This window comes from Schistocerca piceifrons, chromosome 1 (assembly GCF_021461385.2).
Source record: "Schistocerca piceifrons isolate TAMUIC-IGC-003096 chromosome 1, iqSchPice1.1, whole genome shotgun sequence".
NCBI lineage: Eukaryota > Metazoa > Arthropoda > Insecta > Orthoptera > Acrididae > Schistocerca > Schistocerca piceifrons.
The window spans coordinates 888,820,578-888,842,748 of NC_060138.1; the positions used below are offsets into that span (position 1 = coordinate 888,820,578).

The window sequence follows — 22,171 nt, forward strand, 5'->3', positions numbered from 1 at the left end:
TTTCAGTGGTAGCAGAGAGCGTGATTGTTCTCTGAGAGTGGGGGGGGGGGGGGGGGGGGGGGGGGGTCAGCGAGGTGTTAACAACCTTCACAGTTGTCTTGTAGTGCTAGTGTTAAATGTTTTGGTCTGTATCTTAATTACTTGCGATTCTGTGTAATCATTATGTTGCGGGAAGATGTAGACGCTGTAACTGGTCTCACGCAAGCAGGTGGGTGCGTCGAATTGAATTATTAAAAAAAAGAGAGCTGTTAATTTGAGCTACAAATACGAGCGCAGCTGACTGAGGGTACGGTGTCGGAGCTTACCGCACTGTTACGGAACATCTCGGACAGACCGCTGCAGTTAACTTCGGAACAAATTGGCGGGGTAAGTTCTGCCCTGTCTTATTGTTCTGGGCTCTTTCGTGTGAGTGATACTATGACAATTTTGCAAGATATCCATCCGTCGTTAACTCGGGTGTATAGGATAGACGCACAGATTAATCGTTTGCTAAATAAGTTCCGCGATTTGAAACAGTTACAGATTACTAAAGAGGATGGCGTTCTTATATGAAAACTCTTGAATCAGGCCAGGCAGTTAGATCTTAACACCGTGCAGTTGCAGGAGGAAGCCACTGAGCTTGAAAAACGTGAGCCCGCTTCCCTGTTAAGTTCTGCCAGTCCTTCCTTTAGACACGATGGAGGCGAACTTGTATCCGAATTTTTTGCTAAATTTCCTAATCCCATTATGTGCTTGCTACAAATTCTTAAGGCGCTAGATGTTGATTTAACGCTAAAAGTGGAAGTACTGTGGCTGCTAGTTCGGTTAGGAAACAGGCCGAAGCATTGGGAACAGCCCACCTTGTGATTTTGAGGTTACTATATCTTCTGGCCAGGGGGGCGGTTAGCATCTGATATTGCGGAAGTCATGCATAGACAAGGAATCCTGAAAAGCCGTCTGCCGTGCTTTCAGCACGACCTCGAAGAGGCACTGTGCATGGTGCTACGAGTTTTCCCTATAGATATCACAATTCGTGAAACAGCAGCTGCGCACTGGCTGAAGAGGGGAAGACGCGACAAAATAAGAGAAATAACTCAACAGGACATGACCGACAAACGGAAGTTAAACAAGTGGAGAACTGATACACGGCAGACAGATTGGGACACAACTGATAAGGGAAGACGAATCTACTCTTTCTTCGCCAGTATACGAGAACTGATGAATTTGAAGTACATAAATCTTACAGGTGGCACGATGTACTTTCTCTCGGCCCATGGCCCGTATCTTGTGATCTTCACGGGTTTGGCCTAAAATAGACTCGTGCCTTTGGTGAGAATGGCACATCTGAACACATATTGCTCATCTGCGATGCCCTAGGACACACAAGATGGAGTTTAGGAAACCAGGACACAGGACAGTTAATACGCAGACAGGATGACTGGAAGTCCATAAACAACATCGCAAACGAAGTATAGCGAGCACTATATGCGGCATACAAACAGGAGAGACCATACGCTAGAATAAGACAGGCTTCACATTGGACAGATCAGTAGTACATAGTGAAAGACACAGACACAAGCACAGCCACGGAATCGGATGCTATCTCACACACAGGAAGCGAAGACGAGATAAACGTACAAACATAGCAAATGTAAGAGAAGGTTGTACAGCACCAAATCAAATCAATCTGAAAATGTAACTCTCTATATAGCTGTTCGTTATCCATTTCATAGCGTGTAACACTATCTGAGAATGTGACATTTCTTTTTCTTTCATTGCATCATGCATGACTGGCTAGAAGCTTTACCGAGCCGTCACGCCTGATGCAGCCGACTATGACATTTTAAATCAACTCCCAATCTCCACTGTTACCTTAAGTTCGGAAACACATAGTAACCTAACTAATCAATACATTAAATTAAGTATTACCACTGCCAAGACAACAAATAGAGCAGATGTTATCATACACGCAGAAGGTATACAGGGAAGAACTGTCACATTGTATCTAAGCTTGCCATCTCTTGTTTCTTCCATTAAAATCACTTTTAAATTTATTTTCATCCAAAGTTAGCTACAAGTCTAAACAAAATATATAGTTGTTTTACAAATTTTATTCTTCTGAAAAATTTTCAACAAAAAAAGTACTAGTTATACAACTGAATTTGTATGATATAACATATAAAATCACATAATGTTCGACCTGCTATATAATAACAGGCAACAAGTCTTTACTTGAGAAATAAACAAAATAAATAAAAAATAAAATTCCGTGTGTGGTTTAAGGTGGGTGAATGAGGTCATATTGGTAGCAAATCTCACCAAAATTCTGCGGAACGCCATGGCGGATGTTTTACATGATGGGAAGGTCATCACATCCTCTCTTACCCACATTACAATCCTTATTTTGACACCTGTGCGATGGAGATCAGAATCGCTACGCCCAGCGTTCAGACCACGCGTTTTTCTTATGGAGTGCCCAGTAAAACATTTCAGTCACACCGCCGCACAGAATCGACATGGCCATGGGATGTGGCAGAAAGGGCTTCATGAAACCACAGCTTATTTTGGGGCGTTCTCACACATTTCGTGGTCGAAAACGAGAGTTCGCAGTGCGATGAACAGCGTAACGACATTCTCGTCAGCCGTTGGCACTGGTGACGCCGGCGGACGATTCAACGCTTCTCTAAGCACATCATCGGCCGGCAACCCTATTGATCGTGATCGCACCGCTTTGGAGTGCAGTTTGGCAGCAGTTTTTGCTCTGGTACATAGGATGGAAGCACTATGGACAGTTCAAAACCCGTAGACGAAATTTGCACGCGATCTGAAATAGCAAAGTGTGCTTATGGTTTTTGCAGCGCTCCTCTTTCGCGCTCTCCTGTGCCGTGATCACAGAGAGGTGCGACATTCACACATTCACTTCGGCAACATCCTCAGTGCCACAGACCTGCGCTGGTGAGCCCTTCAAACATGTACCAGAACGGAGATAATCTGTGACGAAGTCCAAGGCGCTGGCAGTTAGGAAACCTCTTCAACACGGTTCGATTCCAGATGGCGTACTAGCATGAACAAGAGCAGGTGCATAGTTTGCCTGTAGCCACCTATAATTCTTGTCACGGGTTTCCTGTGTGCAGGTACATTTTTAAGATGCTCTACGACGTTCGGCGGGTGGTGCCGAACTGGGCGGCCTTAGATGGGTGCTTATTTCGTTTTCTTCATGCATGTGTCTATGTAGCACCACTCTGTGATCACGTCACAGGAGGACTCGCAACCGTAGGGCTGAAAAAGTCGGAGCACTCTTTCCTGTTTCAGATCACGTGCAAGTCTCATCGAATGATTTTGAACTGTCCCTAAGTGGTTCAAACCTGTGCAGTAGAGCAAATATACCTGTTACACGGCACTCGAAAAGAGTGCGATCACGGTGAGTGGGGTTGCTGAATCACGACGTGTTTAGAGAAGGATTGAAGCGTCCGAAGTGTCAGCAGTGTCAAAAGGTGTCAACAGTGTCAAAAGGTGTCAAGAACGTCATCCTGCTGCTCATCGCAGTACGAACTGTCGTTTTAGAAAGAAAATCGCGTGACCGTGGGTTGTAGTTCTGTATTTACCTACTGGTATGTGGGAAACCACCTAAAAACTAGATCCTATCCAGCCAACTCACCTGCCCTCGTCGTCTATCCGCGAGACACCGTACAAAGTACGTAGAATTTAGGCCATGGGCTTTTTTTTTGCAGCAGAAGTAGTATCCACATGGTCAGTGAAATGAAGTAAGAGCACCACGGACTGCCCAAATGGCGACAATTGTTGCAGCTTCTCTTGACACGACAACAGACAGACGTTTGGTAGTGGTTGAGTAAACGATAGCACTAGACACGGAAGTGGCACCAAGCCGTCTTTTTGGACGAGTCATGATTCTGAGTACAATATCACGATGAAAGTGTCAGTATGCGTAAGCTCCGTGCAGAACAAACGTCACCAGATTACATTCGACATTGTCGTATGGAGCTAATAATTGTCAGAATGGGTGGCGTTCTCACTGAGTACTCTACACGATCACCTCTGGTTCACATATTTTGTAATTAGTAAAGCAGAAGTTATATCACAAAAAATCTTACGGTTAGCGGCTGTGCACTTTCAGGTGTCGTTGACATACGCGTATTTCAACTAGAAATCACAAGAAAACTTATTTCCCGTGGATTACGTGATCTACTATGGTAGATAGGGCGTTTGATTGTTGCTCTGGTCAGCACGTTCTCTAGATCTCTCAGCAACTGAAATGTATTGGCAACGAGTTGCCTAGAGGATGGCACGCCATCACAAGCCAGCCACTACCATTGATGAACTCTGGCATACAATTGAAGCAGCACGGAATAATGTACCTTTCAGTCATCTAAGCTCAGTTGGATTCTATGCTCAACTGTGCTAGAGGTACGGTCGTTGCCAGAGATGGTAATTTGCCCACGCTGTTTACTCCCAACTATCTAAAAATTTAATCATGTGTTCTTACGGCCTACTCTATCAGCATAATAACTAAAATCTTATTTTGCTTACGTATCTGAATGAAAAGACATTAATGACGATTGCTGGCCGTCCGGAATTAATTCGAAATAAATTCGCTGAATACGAATATCTTGACACCTGAAGTGTTAGGTATAGATATACAGCTAGTAGCTATTAGTGACATAAGGTGTGAGGATGTAGACAGTGTGATGTATGAAAGTTTGGGTCGAGCTGGGAGGTGTGAACGGGCAGCCGAAGTTCTTAAGGCGACAGGTCGCTATAAGTGAGACATCTGGGTTTGAGTCCTGGTCCAGCATAACTTTTCGTATCACTAATAGGTAGTATGTCTATACCTAATACAGCTCATGCCAAAATATTTGCATTCAGCGAATTTATTTCAAATTAATTTCGGACGGCCGTCTATCATGACATACAGTGATCAGCCAGAACACTATGACCACTGACCTACTATCGATATAAACCAATCCACGAGACAGCAGCGTCACCTGGCGAGGAAGACTGCTACTCAGACGCATGGCGCATCTAGTATCCGTGAGTGCTGTCCGTGTATGGAATGGGGAAGGCGCTCGCTCTGAATTTGACCGAGAGCAGATTGTGAAGGCCCGGAGGCTAGGAACGAGCATTTCGGAAACTGCACGGCTTGTCGAGTGTTCAAGGAGTGCTGTAGTGTATGTCTTCGAAACGAGGTGAAACTGAGGTGAAACCACGTCCAGACGTCGTGGGGTTGGTTGGCCACCCCTCTTTACAGATATCAGTGGTCGTAGGCTGGGAAGACGGGTAAACCAGGACCGGCGGCGAACTGCGGCGGAACGAACATCAGACCGTAATTCTGGGCAAAGCAGAAGTGTTTCTAAACACACAGTGCATCGAACACTCCTAACGATGGGTCTCGGCAGCCGACAAGCCATGCATGTGCCAATGTTAACACCACGACATCAGCACTTGCAACTGAAGTGGGGACAGGACTATCGGCACTGAACGTTGGCGCAGTGGCTGTGAGTTTCACGATCTCATGAATCCCGATACCTTCATCATCTTCCAGGGGAACAGCTCCGTGACACCTGTTCCGGGAAAGGAGACAAGTTGGCGGCCTCTCCATTATGCTCTGGGAACCTTCACGTGGGCACCCATGGACTTCACGACGATCGTGTTTTCCTATGGCAATGACAAGGGATCACAAATTTAGCATTGGAGGGCAGCGTGGAGGATAAAAATCGTAGAGGGAGACCAAGAGATGAATACACTAAGCAGATTCAGAAGGATGTAGGTTGCAGTAGGTACTGGGAGATGAAAGAGCTTGCACAGGATAGATTAGCATGGAGAGCTGCACCAAACCAGTCTCAGGACTGAAGACCGCAATAACAACAACATGACATTTTTAAACAAGATAATGCGCTACGTCACATGACTAGGAGTGTGACAGAGTGGTTCGAGGAACACAGTGGTGAGTTTCAGTTTACTGTCCCCCCCCAGTTCACCAGATCTGAACCCAATCGAACACATCTGGGATGTGACTGGCGTGGCGTCAGAGCTCATCGCCCCTCTGCCCGGAATTTACGGGAATTAAGTGACTTGTGTGCAAATGGGGTGGCAACTCCCTCCAGCGACCTACCAGAGCCTCACTGCTTCCATGCCACGACGCGTCACCGCTGTTATCCGTGCCAAAAGTTGACATACTGGCTTTTAGGTAGGTGGTCACAATTTTCTTCGCTTATCAGTGTATGTCTGTACATCGAGACATGCAAATAAATATCACATACTGAGGCGGATACAAGACGATAATGTTATGGGTCTCGATTTTTCATCGTCTCACTGTATCTGGTGCTGCAATACAGCTGCGAGCATTAAGTAATGGACGTAGGTTGTTATGGTAAAAGGATGTAGACAGTATGACATATTAAAGTTTGGGTCAGTCCAGGAGGCATGCACGAATAGCCGAAATGGTTAATACGAGCACTCGCGATGAGGGGGTAATCCGGGTTCAAGTCCGGATCTGGTACAGATTTTCATGTCACTGATTGATAGTACACCTATACCTAACACAAGTGATGCCAAAATATTCGCATTCAACAACTTTATTTCGGGTGAAAATCTTGTCTGCTTTTCTTCCTTGTATTGCAATTTTAGTGGAAAATAGTGTAAGTAAAGATATGGGCTGTGAGATGAAGAGATTGGGTTAATGTGGGAAATCGTGGCACATCGCATTAAACGAGTCAGGAGGAAAGGTTCACCCATAGCTATATTTAGGCGTTTAGGAAACGTACTTGAATGAAGGTCTCCGTCCTGGGTCGCACGATGATGCTCCTGGTGGCGACGAACGGGTAGTCGACGGGCGAGTGGACGAGCACCTGCAGGCCGTGGAAGGAGTAGGCGGCCACGTAGTAGTCGTTCAACAGGGGGTCCACCAGCACCGTCAGGCCCTGCGTGTAGCCCTCGCCCTCCACCTTGCGCAGCGGGCCACTGGCGCAACACACGGCGGCAGCTTAGCCCCCTCTGTCGATGGAGCAGCGTCAGTCAGAACATACTCAAAGGAAAAAATAAATGGCCTCGTTTGGTGAAGCTTCTGCTTGTGTTGACTATACGATCAGGCTCCGCGATGCCATCTCCAAATCGTCATCATAGAAACATCTGTTCTTCTCGTTTCCTTCCATCACATCCAAATCTTTCGGCATGAATCTACATCTACATCTACGTGATTACTCTGCTATTTACAACAAAGTGCCTGGCAGAGGGTTCAATGAACCAAGCTGTATCTCTACCGTTCCACTCTCGAACGGCACGCGGGAAATACGAGCATTTAAATTTTTTTGCGTGAGCCCTGATTTCTCTTATTTTATCGTGATGATCATTTCTCCCTATGTAGGTGGGTGCCAACAAAATGTTTTCGCAATCGAAGGAGAAAACTCGTGATTGAAATTTCATGAGAAGATCCCGTCGCAACGAAAAACGCCTTTGTTTTAATGATTGCCACTCCAGTTCACGTATCATGTCTGTGACACTGTCTCCCCTATTTCGCGATAATACAAAACGAGCTGCCCTTCTTTGTACTTTTTCGGTATCATCCGTCAGTCCCACCTGATGCGGATCCCACACCGCACAGCAATACTCCAGAATAGGGCGGACAAGCGTGGTGTAAGCAGTCTCTTTAGTAGACCTGTTGCACCTTCTAAGCGTTCTGCCAATGAATCGCAGTCTTTGGTTTGCTCTACCCACAATATTATCTATGTGATCGTTCTAATTTAGGTTATCTGTAATTGTAATCCCTAAGCATTTAGTTGAATGTACAACCTTCAGATTTGTGTGACTTATTTAGTAATCGAAATTTAGCTGATTTCTTTTAGTACTCATGTGAATAACTTCACACTTTTCCTTTTCAGGGTCAATTGCCACTTTTCGCACCATACAGATATCTTATCTAAATCATTTTTCAAGTCGTTTTGATCATCTGCTGACTTTACAAGACGGTAAATGACAGTATCATCTGCAAATAATCTAAGACGGCTACTCAGATTGTCTCCTATGTCGTTAATATAGATCAGGAACAATAGAGAACCTATAGCACTTCCTTGGGGAACGCCGGCTATTACTTCTGTTTTGCTGGATGACTTTACGTCTATTACTACAGACTGTGACCTTTCTGACAGGAAATCACGAATCCAGTCGCACAAGTGAGGCGATACTCCGCAGGACGTGAATGACGTGCTAATCGTATCCCTCAGCTTATCTAATATTGTTTCGATACTTTGACAAGCAGGAAAACCGTGCGCTGCCGAAAAAAATTAATCACCCTTAGAGAAATCATTACAAACATCATTTAACACCGTGAATTGGAGAAACGCATTGTTTCGGTTAGGTAGTGATTCGAAAAGGTTGTGCAGGTACGTCACATACAGGTTAAGCCACTCGCTCAGCATTTGATCGCGCAGTTCCGCCAAACTGCGGGGATGTTGATGTCGGGGTTTTACCCGCTCTTCGAACATGTTCCATAGATTATAAATGGGGCTAAAGTCGGGTGATTTTGCAGACCAATCAAAATGTAATAGGGTAGGGGGGGGGGTATTTAGGAAACCATTCACATATTCCTCCGGCCCGATGAACTTTGCTGTTATCTTCTTTATGTGCCTGTGCCAGCAGCGGCCTCATGAGGGATAACCGACTCCAAATGTTCATTACACGCACTTCCCGCCGCAATATTTTCTCGCTGACTGCTGGGAATGAACCTTCATTCACTTCCCGCAGCTATTCCTGTCTGTTTTGGGAGCGATTTTGATTCACAAGACGTGAAACGCGTCTCTAGTCCCTCTCAGTCAAGATCTTTTTCCAACCACAAGTCTGACGTCGTGTTTCGCGTCTAAGTGAGTTAAACCACGGCTTGTAGGCACGCTGAACAGCCTGCCACGGCACAGCAACTACTCCATCAACTTCACACCCTATGTGCCCATGAGCACGGCCAAGCACGATTGTACCTTTTTACCACTCTGTCACGTCGTTAGTCTTATTCAGGTTTATGTAAAATGTCCTTTCGAAAATAGTATCTCACTGATCACTTCTGCCTTATGTTCACGTAGAGGAAGCACCCTATCGATTGAGCACGTAACTAGAACACTGATACATCTGTGGAGGCTTAAAGGTTCATACGTGCGTGTGCACTAGGGTGACTAATTTTTTATCCAGTGAGCTTATTAAATTAATAAATAATTAAGCCAATAATAAAATTTTATTCATGACTTGTACAGGTCATTGCGCATCAACTTTGGTTAGATTGTCTCAGATACGAATATCTTGTAGAGCCTACTATAGTTACATTATTTCTATCTTTATTTATCCTAACAAAACTACAAATGATTCAAATGGCTTTAAGCACTGTGGGACTTAATATATCAGGTCAACAGTCCCCTAGGCTTAGAACTACTTAAACCTAACTAACCTAAGGACATCACACACATCCATGCCTGAGGCAGGATGCGAACCTGCGACCGTAGCAGCAGCGCGTTTCCGGACTGAAGCTTTTAGAACAGCTCGTCCACACCGGCCGGCAACAAAACTACATCTAATGATTCATTTTACATTATGTTCATTACGACACACTTGTTATAAGAAATTTTACCGTTCTTTGCAATAACTATATAAGTAGCGGCAATACCGTTTCAGCTACATTATTACCTATAGCAGGAAACACACTGATTATATTAGTTTATGAACAGTAAAACTAGAAGATTGTATATTTGGACTGTGGGTGCTAGGAGCAAGGAACGTGAGAGAAAAAAGAGGGGGAGTTAAAGAGGAATAATTAAGTAATTAAGAGAATGGAAAAGAATGTCGAGTCACTGAATGAGAAACGAAAAAAGGAAAAAGTGTAAGTACGAGATTATGGAAGCATTTGCTTTAACGTTTGACAGAGGAAATCTGACCATACATGTTGATGTCTTAGAGGAAAATTAAGATGTTGACAAAAGGAAGTACTTCTGTTCTTTTCCCCTTAAATACAATAGAGATTTGAATTAGGCAGACCTAGAGAGGAGCAGTGGAAATGGATTTTGGTAATGTTTTCGTTTCATGGGTGGCCACGATAAAACCCTTCAGTCGTGCATAGAGACAATAATGGGGGGGATCGGATGTGTTACTTCTTTACTTCAACATGTGGCCGCAAGTGGTCAACGTTGCCAGTAATGCAAACCAGACCGGACTCTTTCACACCACGTCCACACATGACCAACTGGGGATAGGTCTGGCACTCGTATTCGATCAGTGTTACACGAACGAATGCAGCCAAGAAAAGAATTCTGCTATATGAATGCGTAGTGTCTGTTCGCAGCTCTGATACATAATATGTAAGCTGAAGGTGGATGAGGGGAGGGGGGGAGGAAGGGGGAGCGAGAAAGGAAAGGAAAGGGTAGGGAAAGAATTCATGATGTCAGCTATGTCGGGACTTAATGCAGAGCCGGCCAAGGTGGCTGAGCGGTTCTAGGCGCTACAGTCTGGAACCGCGCGACCGCTAGGTCGCAGGTTCGAATCCTGCCTCAGGCATGGATGAGTGTGATGTCCTTAGGTTAGTTAGGTTTAAGTAGTTCTAAGTTCTAGGGACTGATGTCCTCAGATGTTAAGTCCCGTAGTGCTCAGAGCCATTTGAACTTAATGCAGAGTCAGCGCAAATTTGTGCCAGACCGGTATCCGAACAGGGGATCTCATACTTACTAGGCATGTAATTGAGTCCCCTCGATGACGAACCCACCACTTTCACTGGGAATGGCCAGTCACGTTCAAGCTTCTGCGGGAATCTCAAAGGAGCGAGCAATGGAGATATTGACGGGGACTGCAAATAGGTAGCGCTAGGTGGGAGCGTGGGTCGGCCGATAAGCGTGCCGACATAGTCCGAGTAACACTATATTCGGGTGACGAAGTGCTTAACGCAACTGCCTAATAAGCGGGAGATCCTGGGTTCGAATGCCGGTCCAGCACACATTTCCACACGTCGCTTCTGTCTCCACATAAAGTCTCGATGCAGCTGACGTCATGAATTCCTTTTCTTTCCCTTCTCCACCTCCCCCCCCCCCAGCCCCTCCCCCTTCAACCTATACAAGGAGAATGCTACGTTGTGGCTGCGGCGCTAGGCTCTGATGGTATCGGAGAGCTAGGAGGACCTCCGTTAGAGCCACGCCACATATGAAGGCGGCTGGACCCCAGCGAGGGGTACTGTAGTGACGGTCAGAGCCTGCACACGCAGGCAGCAGTTGCGATTGGAGGCCCGGTGGTGGTGGTGGCAACTGCGTCAAAGGGATAGCATTGTCTTCGTGGCAGTGTCTCGCACACAATGAGATCGTAGCATTGTCCAGCTGTCCGACGATTTCTAGCTGGCACAAGGAAAGGCGGGTGGGGGGAGGGGAGGCGGCGGAAGGGGGAGGAGTATAAATACTGTTATCAGGAGAGTGATCATGCAAATGACTGTCACATTACTCTGTCTCGTGGAACTTCTTTGCTAGTACAGAATTTCTCAAGGGTGGTCGGTATCAGGTGACGCCGTCATTGCCTCGCCGAAGTAGGTCACCGCGGAAGCGACAAGTGGCTGAGGGTACATGTGGCAGCACAGGTCGTTGACTGTGGTGGGTAGCGCTCGGAACTCAGCATATTCCTACCGACACTTCTTGGTTGATAAAATGAGAGTACTACTCGCATATCATGAGAAGGCTATATTGTTGGAGTAATTTGCTTGCGATCAGGTTGTAGCACATCCGTCTCTCGGTGTGGCCATTTATAGCTTTTAAAGTAAGTAAGCAGTTTAGCTGAAGAGAAATGGACGTCTCTGTAAAGGGTAATCACAGAAGTTGGGGAGAAAAACGTCGGTATAAATAACGTAACGGCGAAGAAATCAGGAGTAACACAAGAATAGTTGAGATGGTTGGCGAAAGAAGGAAGTACAGATATGTTCAATGAAATTCAGGAGTACAGAAATACAAGGCGCTTAGGAATAAAATAAATAGGGCGTGCAGGGAAGCTAAGGCGAAAAGGCTGCATGAAAAATGTGAAGAAATCGAAAATGAAATAATTGTCGAATAGACTGACTCAGCATACAGAAAAGTCAAAACAACCTTTGATGAAATTAAAAGCAAGGGCGGTAACGCTAAGAGTTGAATGGGAATTCCACTGTTAAATGCAGAGGACAGAGTGGATAGGTGGAAAGGGTACAGTGAGGGCATCTATGAGGGGGAGGACTTACCTGATGAAGTGATCCACTGTTAGTGTTAGAATTTAGATCAGATTTGGAAGACTTAAAATCAAATAAGGAAGAATGGATGGCTAACAATACATCAGAATTTCTAAAATAATAGGGTAAATGGGAAATAAACGATTATTCACCTCGATGCGTAGAATGCATGAGACTGGCCAATACCATAAGCCTTTCGCAAAAACATCATACTCACAATTCCCAAGATTGTAGGAGCTGACAAATACGACAAATGTCACACAATCAGCTTAACAGCTCGTGCATTCAAGTTGCTGACAAGGATAATATACAGAACAATGGAAAAGAAAACTGAAGATCTCTTGGCTGACTATCAGTTTGGCTTTAGGAAAGGTAAAGGCACGTGAAAGGTAATTCTGATGTTGCGGTTGATAATGGAAGCAAGACACGTTCATAGGATTTGTGGACCTGGAAAAAGCGTTCGACGATGTCAAGTAGTGCAAGAGCTTCGAAATTCAGAGAAAAATAGGGGTGGGGAAAGACGGATAGTATGCACAACGTACAAAAGCCAAGAGGGAATAATAAGAGTGGAAGACGAAAACGAAGTGCTCGGATTAAAAAGAATGTAAGACAGGGATGTAGTCTTTCGACCCTCCTGTTCAATCTCTTCATCGAGGAAGTAATGACGGAAATAAAAAAAAGTTCAAGAGCGGGACTAAAATTCAGGGTGAAAGGGTATCAATGTTAAGTTCGCTGCTGGTATTGCTATACTCAGTGAAAGTGAAAAAGAATTACAGGATCTGTTGCAAGGAATGAACAGTCTGATGAGTACAGAGTATGGACTGAGAGTAAATCGAAGAAAGAAAAAAAAGTGAGAGAAAAAGCAGAAATCAGAATAGCGAGAAACGTAACATCATAGCTGTTGATCACGAAGTAGATGAAGTTAAGCAATTCTGCTATCTAAGTAGCAAAATAACTCATGATGGACAGAGCAATGACATAAAAAGCAGACTAGCAATGGCAAAAGGGCATTCCTGGCCAAGACAAGTCTGTTAGTATCAAACAAAGATCTTACTTTAAGGAAGAAATTTCTGAGACTACACGTTTGGAGCACAGCATTGTGTGGCAGTGAGACATGGATTCTGGGAAAGCGGAACAGAAGATAATCGAAGAATTTGAGATGTGATACTACACAAGAATGTTGGAAATTATGTAGACTCTTAAGGTAAGGAATGATGAGGTTCTCCGCGGAATCGGCGAGGAAAGCAATATATGGAAAACGCTGCCTAGAAGAAGGAACAGGACGACACGACACCTGTTAATAAATCAGGGTATAATTTCCGTGGTATTAGAGGGAGCTGTAGAGGATAAAACCTGTAGAGGAAGATACAGATTGGAATACATCCAGCAAATAATTGAGGACATAGGTTGCGAGTGTTACTCTGAGATGAACAGGTTGGCTCAGGAGAGGAATTCGTGACGGGCCGCAACAAACCAGCCACAAAACTAACGATTCAAAATAAAAATTAACAAAAATGTAATGAGTCAATGTTTCGCAGAAGTGACATGAAACTGACAGTGATCCACTAAAGGACCACGTACAGCCTCTCTTTCCATATTTCTGAATTATAATTGTAACCACTATGCAAGAAACAGAACACGAATCAACATTATTTTCGTTACAGCGTACAACCTTGTTACATAGCTAAGGTCGACAATGAGTTTAATCATTATATAATACATTACACGTACCGTCTACCTGCAGTTGCGTTCAGAACTATAACACATTTATATTCGATTCATGTTTTCCGTCTTGCCGAATAGAAAAACACGTTTACTGCTTCCTCAAATTAAGTTATCTAATCTGCTGAGAGTCTTCTGATATAATAGGAATACACTCCTTTCCCCTGTTTTAATTTTGTTGACGTCCTCGAACACACCGAAACAGTTCTACACAAATTGCCAATTTAAAATCTTGGCCCTTCTTTAATACACTCTGTTTGGATGGTTCAACTTTATGACATGGGAGGTAATTTAATGCTTCGTTTTAGACGAAGTTGTCGAAAGCGGAGGGACAGGCAGAAGACAGGAGCACAGCGTATAAGCGACCATATAGATGCCGCCATCCGTGTCTGCAACGTATCTGTACGTCAGTCAGAATTTGTTTCCCGTGTATCCTCTTGTACTGCGATTCCTAGATTCACTTCGTTGTGCACAGAAGTGGCATTTGCCGAGCGGCGGGTGTGAGGCGGTTGTTGGGGACAAGGAGGTTGGCGTGGATTTAAAATGCTGAAAGTGGCACAGCAATGTCCGTTGAGATGGGAATCTATGGATTTTATAAGGGCAGAGTCTTCACTGGGGGGAGGGGGGTATGATTTGGTAACCTTTCACAGTTAACAGAACAGATCAAGGTGAAGGCGACGGATGAACAAGACACGGCAAGAAACCCAGGCGACGAGGCAAAGACTGGTGATGGTGATTAAATGTGAACGAATGACCAGCGACGACAGCGAATTACAAATATTTCTGTAGAAATAAATATTAAACGTGATAAATATATCTGAAGATGTCTCAGGTTAATTACTGGACGTTTTGACGAGGGATCTGAGATGGTCGGTGTCGACAGCACAGAGTTTACTGCCTGAGCGCGTGGTCTGCCGGGGTAGCACGCACACACTTAAAGAGAGCAGACACTGACCGTCTCGCGGCAGTCGGTGACATTGACGGACCTCTGCTGGTGGATTCCTCAGTTTGCTCAGTGATGGCCAAGAGGTACCGCGAACAACTCCATGTGTGATGTAATATGTTATCTGCTCAACTGGTGGACTTTTGATTTGACGTTTTGCAGTTTAGTCATCATAGTGAGAAGCGTGTCCCTCTACCATTTGTATCAGAACTCGTGGCGCTGTGCGGAAGTAAGCATTCTACGCCGCCGAGTTAAGTCTGCTTTGTCATCGTGCTGCTCTGTACCAGTGTCAGCCTGAAGACAGATGCGGCGCAGGAGAGGCTAGTCTTCTGTTTAAATTTCATCATGGCGTCATGATGAGCGAAGAACCAGTTTACTGGTATCATGTGAGCTATGCATTGTGGTTCTGTTATTCGTGGTGAGAATCTGCCATTTCAGGGGCGCCTCGTGTGATGATTTTTTAAAAATATTATAAGCAAACTGTTAAGTTTAGAGCGATCAATTTTGTTTAAAGGTTTTCATAACATTTTTTAAATGTTTGTTTTCCTTTTGAATAGCAAGTTGGTGAAGAGATTCTCACTATTTAGATCAGTTTAAAAAATTTTGTGGTCACTCGTAATTTGGTTTCTATTGTACCGTCGGCCCTGTAAATGTTTAAAAATATTGCTGCTATGTATCTTGTATCATTTTAGTCAAATTTTTTTAAATTAGCTTAAGGTTTCTTGTAAGGGTTTTATCTTTTACGTATTAGGAAGAGAATTTTGTTTTAGTTTGGTGTGAGTTTTATTTAAGGACTTTGAAAGAAAGTTATTGCAATGTGATGTTAGAAGTTGTCTCCTCTGTTTCAGAAAATCAGCTGTTCTGAAATTGTATTTTATGTTTCGTGCCTGAGGGTGGCTACTGTTGGTATTATTTTCGTATGGAGCTGTTTGGCCCTTTTTCCGATAGTCAAAACTGATCGCAGTTTAATTTTGTTATATGTTTGAACATTCCTTGATCATTATTTGCAATCTAACACTTGTAATAAAGTGAGGATTTGTTAAACTTATGGCCCGTAGTCCTAGTGCTCTTCATGTTGAATGTAAATAGTCCTCCTCCTGTTTTTATAATGATGTGATAAACTGTGACTCATTGTTGCTTTACTTTGCTGCACAGCATAAATCAGCTTTAAGGTTTAAAATTTTTTATAGTCCTTTGGTTATTAAAGAGAGGGATGCATTACTGGGCTGCTCCGTTACTAGATGTATTAATTTTCTGCTGAACAAGTCGGTATCGATTATTGTTGCACCAACACCTTTCCTATCAGCTTTCTCAACCTGTCACAATGCAGGCCAGCAAGCTGCTTACAAAATGATGCTGCCCAGAAAGGAATAAAGTCAACTCAGCATGATACAGGGCCAAGGCGCCGCTATGGTGAATGGATTACCACATGCCAGGCCGTGGACGCCGCACTGCCTGGGCCTCCTCACGTGGCATGAGGCGCGTCCCTCTCAATAAAAAAAAAAATGGACAAGACTGGCAGAAATACTCGTCGCTCAGACCTAGCAGTATCTATCATCGACTGCGAACTATGTAGAGAGCTATTACACACTAGCCATAGACCCGATGTGGGTCATTCAACCCCGTCTGCAACTAGCCGCTGCGCCACTCGTCCATCGGCCGCACGTAGGCCTGACGCTGCCCGCTCCTGAGCGGCCACCATCCGACTAGGCACTAGGGCCTCCTTCAGGTTGCCACCGGTTCACTTTTTAACGTCTCCAAAGGATCCTCGAATGCAGTCAACACTTGGGTGCATCCCGCAACTGACCTATCGCGAGCTGCAGGGTGACTCACATTCCAGACTGTAGCGCCTAGAACCGCTCGACCACCTCGGCCGGCAAACATTAGTTCCCCAGACCTACTGTCCAGCGCACGATACCAAGCCATCATCCTGGAACAGTAGTAACTGGTGCCTGAAGAGCCAGTGACGTCAAACAATGTCTTGGGTCAGCATACGCCACCATCAGCGCAGCTTGGTGTGTCCAAACAAACATGTTTACTCTGGCTGTTTGCCCTTCGAGTGTTATGCACAAGTGGAGTACATTGTTGAAGTTTGGTTTGTGAAAGTAGACGCAGGCGGTGATATGAAGGTTAATTCAGACCTTTAGAGAAACATATTGTCATGTGGCAGTTTATACCAAAACCGTTGCACAACCTATTTTATAGCGTGATCTGCACAGCCCAATATTCAATGAAGTCAATTATTTAACGCTGCATGAAAACTGTAGACAATGTTTACTACTGCCAGTGTCTGCAGTACTAAGCTAATTACTTCTTTTCCCTTCGGTGATGGAGACCTGTTATTTTCTGAAAACTTGAGGTCCTTCTTTAGCCGTCTAGTGACAGGGAAGTTAATTTAGAAAGACTGGAGTATCATTAACTTGTTTGGCCCTGAAAGCTGCCCACAGCAGGTGTAGAACACCGTGAGACTGGCCGTTGAGTCGAGGCATTCCCATGCATGAATGTTCGTTTAAATCCGAATGAGAGGGTCTGTGACTGGTTCACAGTAATTGTTTTGGTACAAGGGACATTTTCCATCGTGTGTTTACCTTCGAGGCTTTTTGTTGGCCGGGCTTGGATATACGTTATGTAGTAGCAGACATTCTCCATCTTCTTTCCCCCGCCATGCTTGTTAACCATGACAAAATCCGAGAGAGTAGAAATTTGTTAAATTTGTTTATAAAATTATTATTGGCCGCTACTCGCAAGATCTTCTGAATCTGGCCAGCGGGATTCCTAAGCTGACAGAACCAGCCGTGTTTTAAAGAGTGAAGTCAGAACACACTTGCCGTAGAGTTCGAAGAGAACACTTGTACAAAGGGCTCCAGCGAGAAAAGTACTGAGGTCGTGTTTCCAGCCATTATTACAGCCATCTTTACACTCGCTGTCTACGATTCGCAAGCTTTCAAGAAGAAAATTCCAATCCCAAAGAAAGCAGGTTTTGACAGATATGAAAATTACCGAACTATCAGTTTAATAAGTCACGGCTGCAAAATACTAACTCGAATTCTTTACAGACGAATGGAAAAACTATTAGAAGCCGACCTCGGGGAAGATCAGTTTGGATATTGGAACACGTGAGGCAACACTGACCCTACGACTTATCTTAGAAGCTAGATTAAGGAAAGGCAAACATACGTTTCTAGCATTTGTAGACTTAGAGAAAACTTTTGACAATGTTGACTGGAATACCCTCTTTCAGATTCTGAAGGTCGCAGGGGTAAAGTACAGGGAGCGAGAAGCTATTTACAATATGTATAGAAATGGCAGTTATAAGAGTTGAGGGGCATGAAAGGGAAGCAGTGGTTGGGAAGGGAGTGAGACAGGGTTGTAGCCCCTCCCCGATGTTATTCAATCTGTATATTGAGCAAGCAGTGAAGAAAACAAAAGAAAAATTCGGAGTAGGTATTAAAATCCATGGAGAAGAAATAAAAACTTTGAGGTTCGCCGATGACATTGTAATTCTGTCAGAGACAGCAAAGGGCTTGGAATAGCAGATGAACGGAATGGACAGTGTCTTGCAAGGAGGATATAAGATGAACATCAACAAAAGCAAAACGAGGATAATGGAATGTAGTCGAATTAAGTCCGGAGATGCTGAGGGAATTAGATTAGGAAATGAGACACTTAAAGTAGTAAAGGAGTTTTGCTATTTGGGGAGCAAAATAACTGATGATGGCCGAAGTCGAGAGGATATAAAATGTAGACTGGCAAAGGCAAGGAAAGTGTTTCTGAGGAAGAGAAATTTGTTAACATCGAGTATAGATTTAAATGTCTGGGAGTCGTTTCTGAAAGTATTTGTATGGAGTGTAGCCATGTATGGAAGTGAAACATGGACGATGAATAGTTTAGACAAGAAGAGAATAGAAGCTTTCGAAACGTGGTGTTACAGAAGAATGCTGAAGATTAGATGGGTAGATCACATAACTAATGCGGAGGTAATGAATAGGATTGGGGAGAAGAGAAGTTTGTGGCACAACGTGACTCGAAGAAGAGACCGGTTGATAGGACATGCTCTTAGGCATCAAGGGATCACCAATTTAGTATTGGAGGGCAGCGCTGAGGGTAAAAATCGTAGAGCGAGACCAAGAGATGAATACACCAAGCATATTCAGAAGGATGTAGGTTGCAGTAGATACTGGGAGATGAAGAAGCTTGCACAGGATAGAGTAGCATGGAGAGTTGCATCAAACCAGTCTCAGGACTGAAGACCACAGCAACAACAACATGCTTTATTCAGTGGGCAAATAATTTTAGGTGATGTCTTATGGCAATAAACCAAATTCTTATGCTGACCACTAGTTTCCTTTTGCAATTACATGAGTTCCTTCAGTAATATAACTGCGTGAGTAGTAGTACTCGTAGTTTCACGTTTCGTTGGGCCATCCCTAGTAATTTTCATTCAATAATATGTATTCCAGTTCACGTCATTATTTCTCTTAAATCGGCATGATAGTATAGTGAGGTTCCCTTTTAAGTAGGTCACTACGGAACGAAACTTTATCATCTTAGGGGCTTACTAAACAGCTTAACCGACACCCCAGAAAATGCTGCTTTGCACCCAGTTATGTGTGGGCAATGTAGTCTGCTGAGTACGGGGAGCGTAGATCCGAGTCACTTTGTTTTAAGTGTAGAAGGTGTGGTCATTATGCCAAGGAATGCCACTAGTGAGCATCGTTAGTGCTTAGTCGTAAAGAGTAAATAATGTTGAGGGTTTTACAGTATTACATACAATGAACAGTCTCTCTACGTTTGTCGTGTTATATGTTGTCATAATGTGGTAAATACAGACTTTACATGAGTAAGTCAGAGGAACTGATGGTTACTACTCGGTAAGTGGTGCAGACTTTGCTAGAACATGTTGTTCAAATGAGACTTGCATAGCCAGTTAGGTGCTTTGAAGGAGAACAGATCCTCGTCCAGGTGTAGCACCTTCCCTGGATGCCGGCACAGCTTGTCTAACCGATCCATTTTCTGGCGAGACAGGGGAGGGCGTGTTGACACTTGCGGACAATTTGTTGGCAGCTGCAAAACTAGGTTGTTGGGCAGCTGAACAGTTGTTGCATATCGCCAAGTTACGAATAATACGTCACGTTAAAACGTATGTAATATACTATACCAAGAGGACCTGAGAAATGCTCTGGCATTTAAAGTGCTGAGGAAGGGCTTAATACAACGGTATAGAAGGCAGAGTAGTTATAGGTATTATTTGGAGCTGTGACATGGTGTATCATTGAAACAAATGGAGTCCATCAAAAGCTTCATGGATGAAGTAAGAAAACTCAATGTTAATACCCATGAGTTAACGGAAAGTGACGACACAAATAGGGACCTTCCACGAGAAGCAGAGCAGAGGCAATTAGATACCTTTTTATGGAGATTATCACCCGATGTATGAAGGAAAGTACGTGCAGAATTTTCTGTCTTAGCTGTGGCTATAGGCAAAGCGGGGGGTTCAGAAGAAATAGATTCAGTAACCAAAGTTCGTGATAGAAGTATTTTTCCCATTGATGTCAAATATTATCGTCCCGAACGTTCGGGATACATGCGGCAAGACTGCTATCACCTCTGTGCAAGATATGTGGAAAGGCTGGACTTCGAGGCCAAGTAAAGAGCGTAAATTGAAGGGCCGTACGGAAATAATCAATGGTCAAACGGTTTCCCGTGAATTTCAGTCTGGCACCGTAATAAACGAAGGACGAAGTTAAACAGAGACGTCAGGCATACTCAGTGTGAGTCTCAGATGTGGTCGACCAAAAAACGTACTCACTCGGTGTTGTAGTTGAAAGAGCAGCAGAAGCCCGCGTCTGACTTCTGACGAGTGAAGAGCTGCGAGCAGTTGACGATTTGCTTCCGCCAGAGGCAGCGGACCATCAGCGACTCGCAGGACGGTGCCAGCTGCAAAGAACCGCTCTGATATTGGAAGAAATTTTGAATCTATCATAAAAACTAAAAGGAACTGTACATAATCCACTATTTTTAACTTCAAGCTGCTTCAGGCAACTGGAATGCTGACGTGCTAAGGATCCAGTCGCGTTCTCTGATATTATGGGATTAAAAAAATAGGAGGAAAAATAAAGTGCATGCCAGTAATGGATAGAACAGAAACAGAGATATTTTTTCTGTTACTGATTACTAACGAAAAAGGTTATAGACGTTGAGTATTTGTGTATGTACAGGGCTGTTCAAAAAGAAGGAACAGATTTCAAACATTTATTGCTTCCAAACTACAAAGGATATTAACATAATTCCAACGTTCCTGGAAAAGGAGAAGTTCAATTTTTTATGCATTCAATGTGAGCACCATGTGTTACACGACAAATATCAGAACGGCGGCTCATTTCCTGCCCCACACGAAGCAGCTGGTATCTCGTTATCAAATTCATATCTTCAACAATGCGATATTATAGACTTTCAAAATTGTTAGGCATAGGGACAATAAAAATTCTCTTAGTACGTCCGACGTTACCTGAATGACACCATTCCAGAACGTTGGACTGGAAGAGGAGAACCAGAAGATGAACTTCATCGTCCATCGGCTCCCAGGTCTCCAGACCTCACACATTGTAACTCGTATCTGTGGGTTTATGTAAAAGACCGCGTTTTTATCCCCCTGTGCCCAACACTCCTTGATGTCTGCGACATCACATTGTTGAAGCTGTGAATTCGATAACGAGATACCACCTGTTTAGTGTGAGGCAGGAAACCAGCCACTGTTTTGATATTTGTCGTGTAACACATGGTGCTCACACTGTAAGCATAGAAATTTGAACTTTTCTCTTTCCAGGAAAGTTGGAATTAGACTATGTTTACATCTTTTGTAGTATGGAAGCAATAAATGTCTAAAATCTGTTCCGTCTCTTTGAGCAGCCCTGTATTCTTCTAACGGCAAAATGTTAAATAATCTTTTTTCTGCCTAGGTTAGTCTGATTTTAATAATAGAACATTCATAATCACCAGCCGAATACTTGCGCTTGATTCCGATAGAAGGAGCAGTAGCGTCCCTTCCTACACACACGAAATCCTTATATATAAATAAGAATCCCACACAAGTCAGGACCAAAAGAATTTGGGGAAAAAGCCTTGAGTTAAGGTTGGTGAAATTATATAGAGTCTTTCTCATTTTAGTAATCCACAAGAAACTTCGGCGACGTAGGAATCCATTATGCTGTGCCAAAAACTGAATACTTTTATGAGTAATTAAAAGCGCAAACTTAGGCGGTATGATGCAACTCGTTGATTTGGGCGGGCACCGCAAAGGACCGCTA

The 22,171-nt window shown here is 43.9% G+C and overlaps 1 protein-coding gene across 1 annotated transcript in view; it reads right to left on the reverse strand.

Annotated features, from left to right (window-relative positions):
* LOC124776407 (pickpocket protein 28-like) overlaps positions 1–22,171 on the reverse strand; it is a 175,007-nt gene that overhangs the window by 84,357 nt on the left and 68,479 nt on the right. Inside the window, exons 5-6 of the mRNA XM_047251394.1 lie at positions 20,674–20,816; positions 6,762–6,957 (exon numbers count right to left, since the gene is read on the reverse strand). Coding sequence (XP_047107350.1) covers positions 6,762–6,957; positions 20,674–20,816 — 339 coding nt within the window. The remainder of the gene's footprint in view (positions 1–6,761; positions 6,958–20,673; positions 20,817–22,171) is intronic.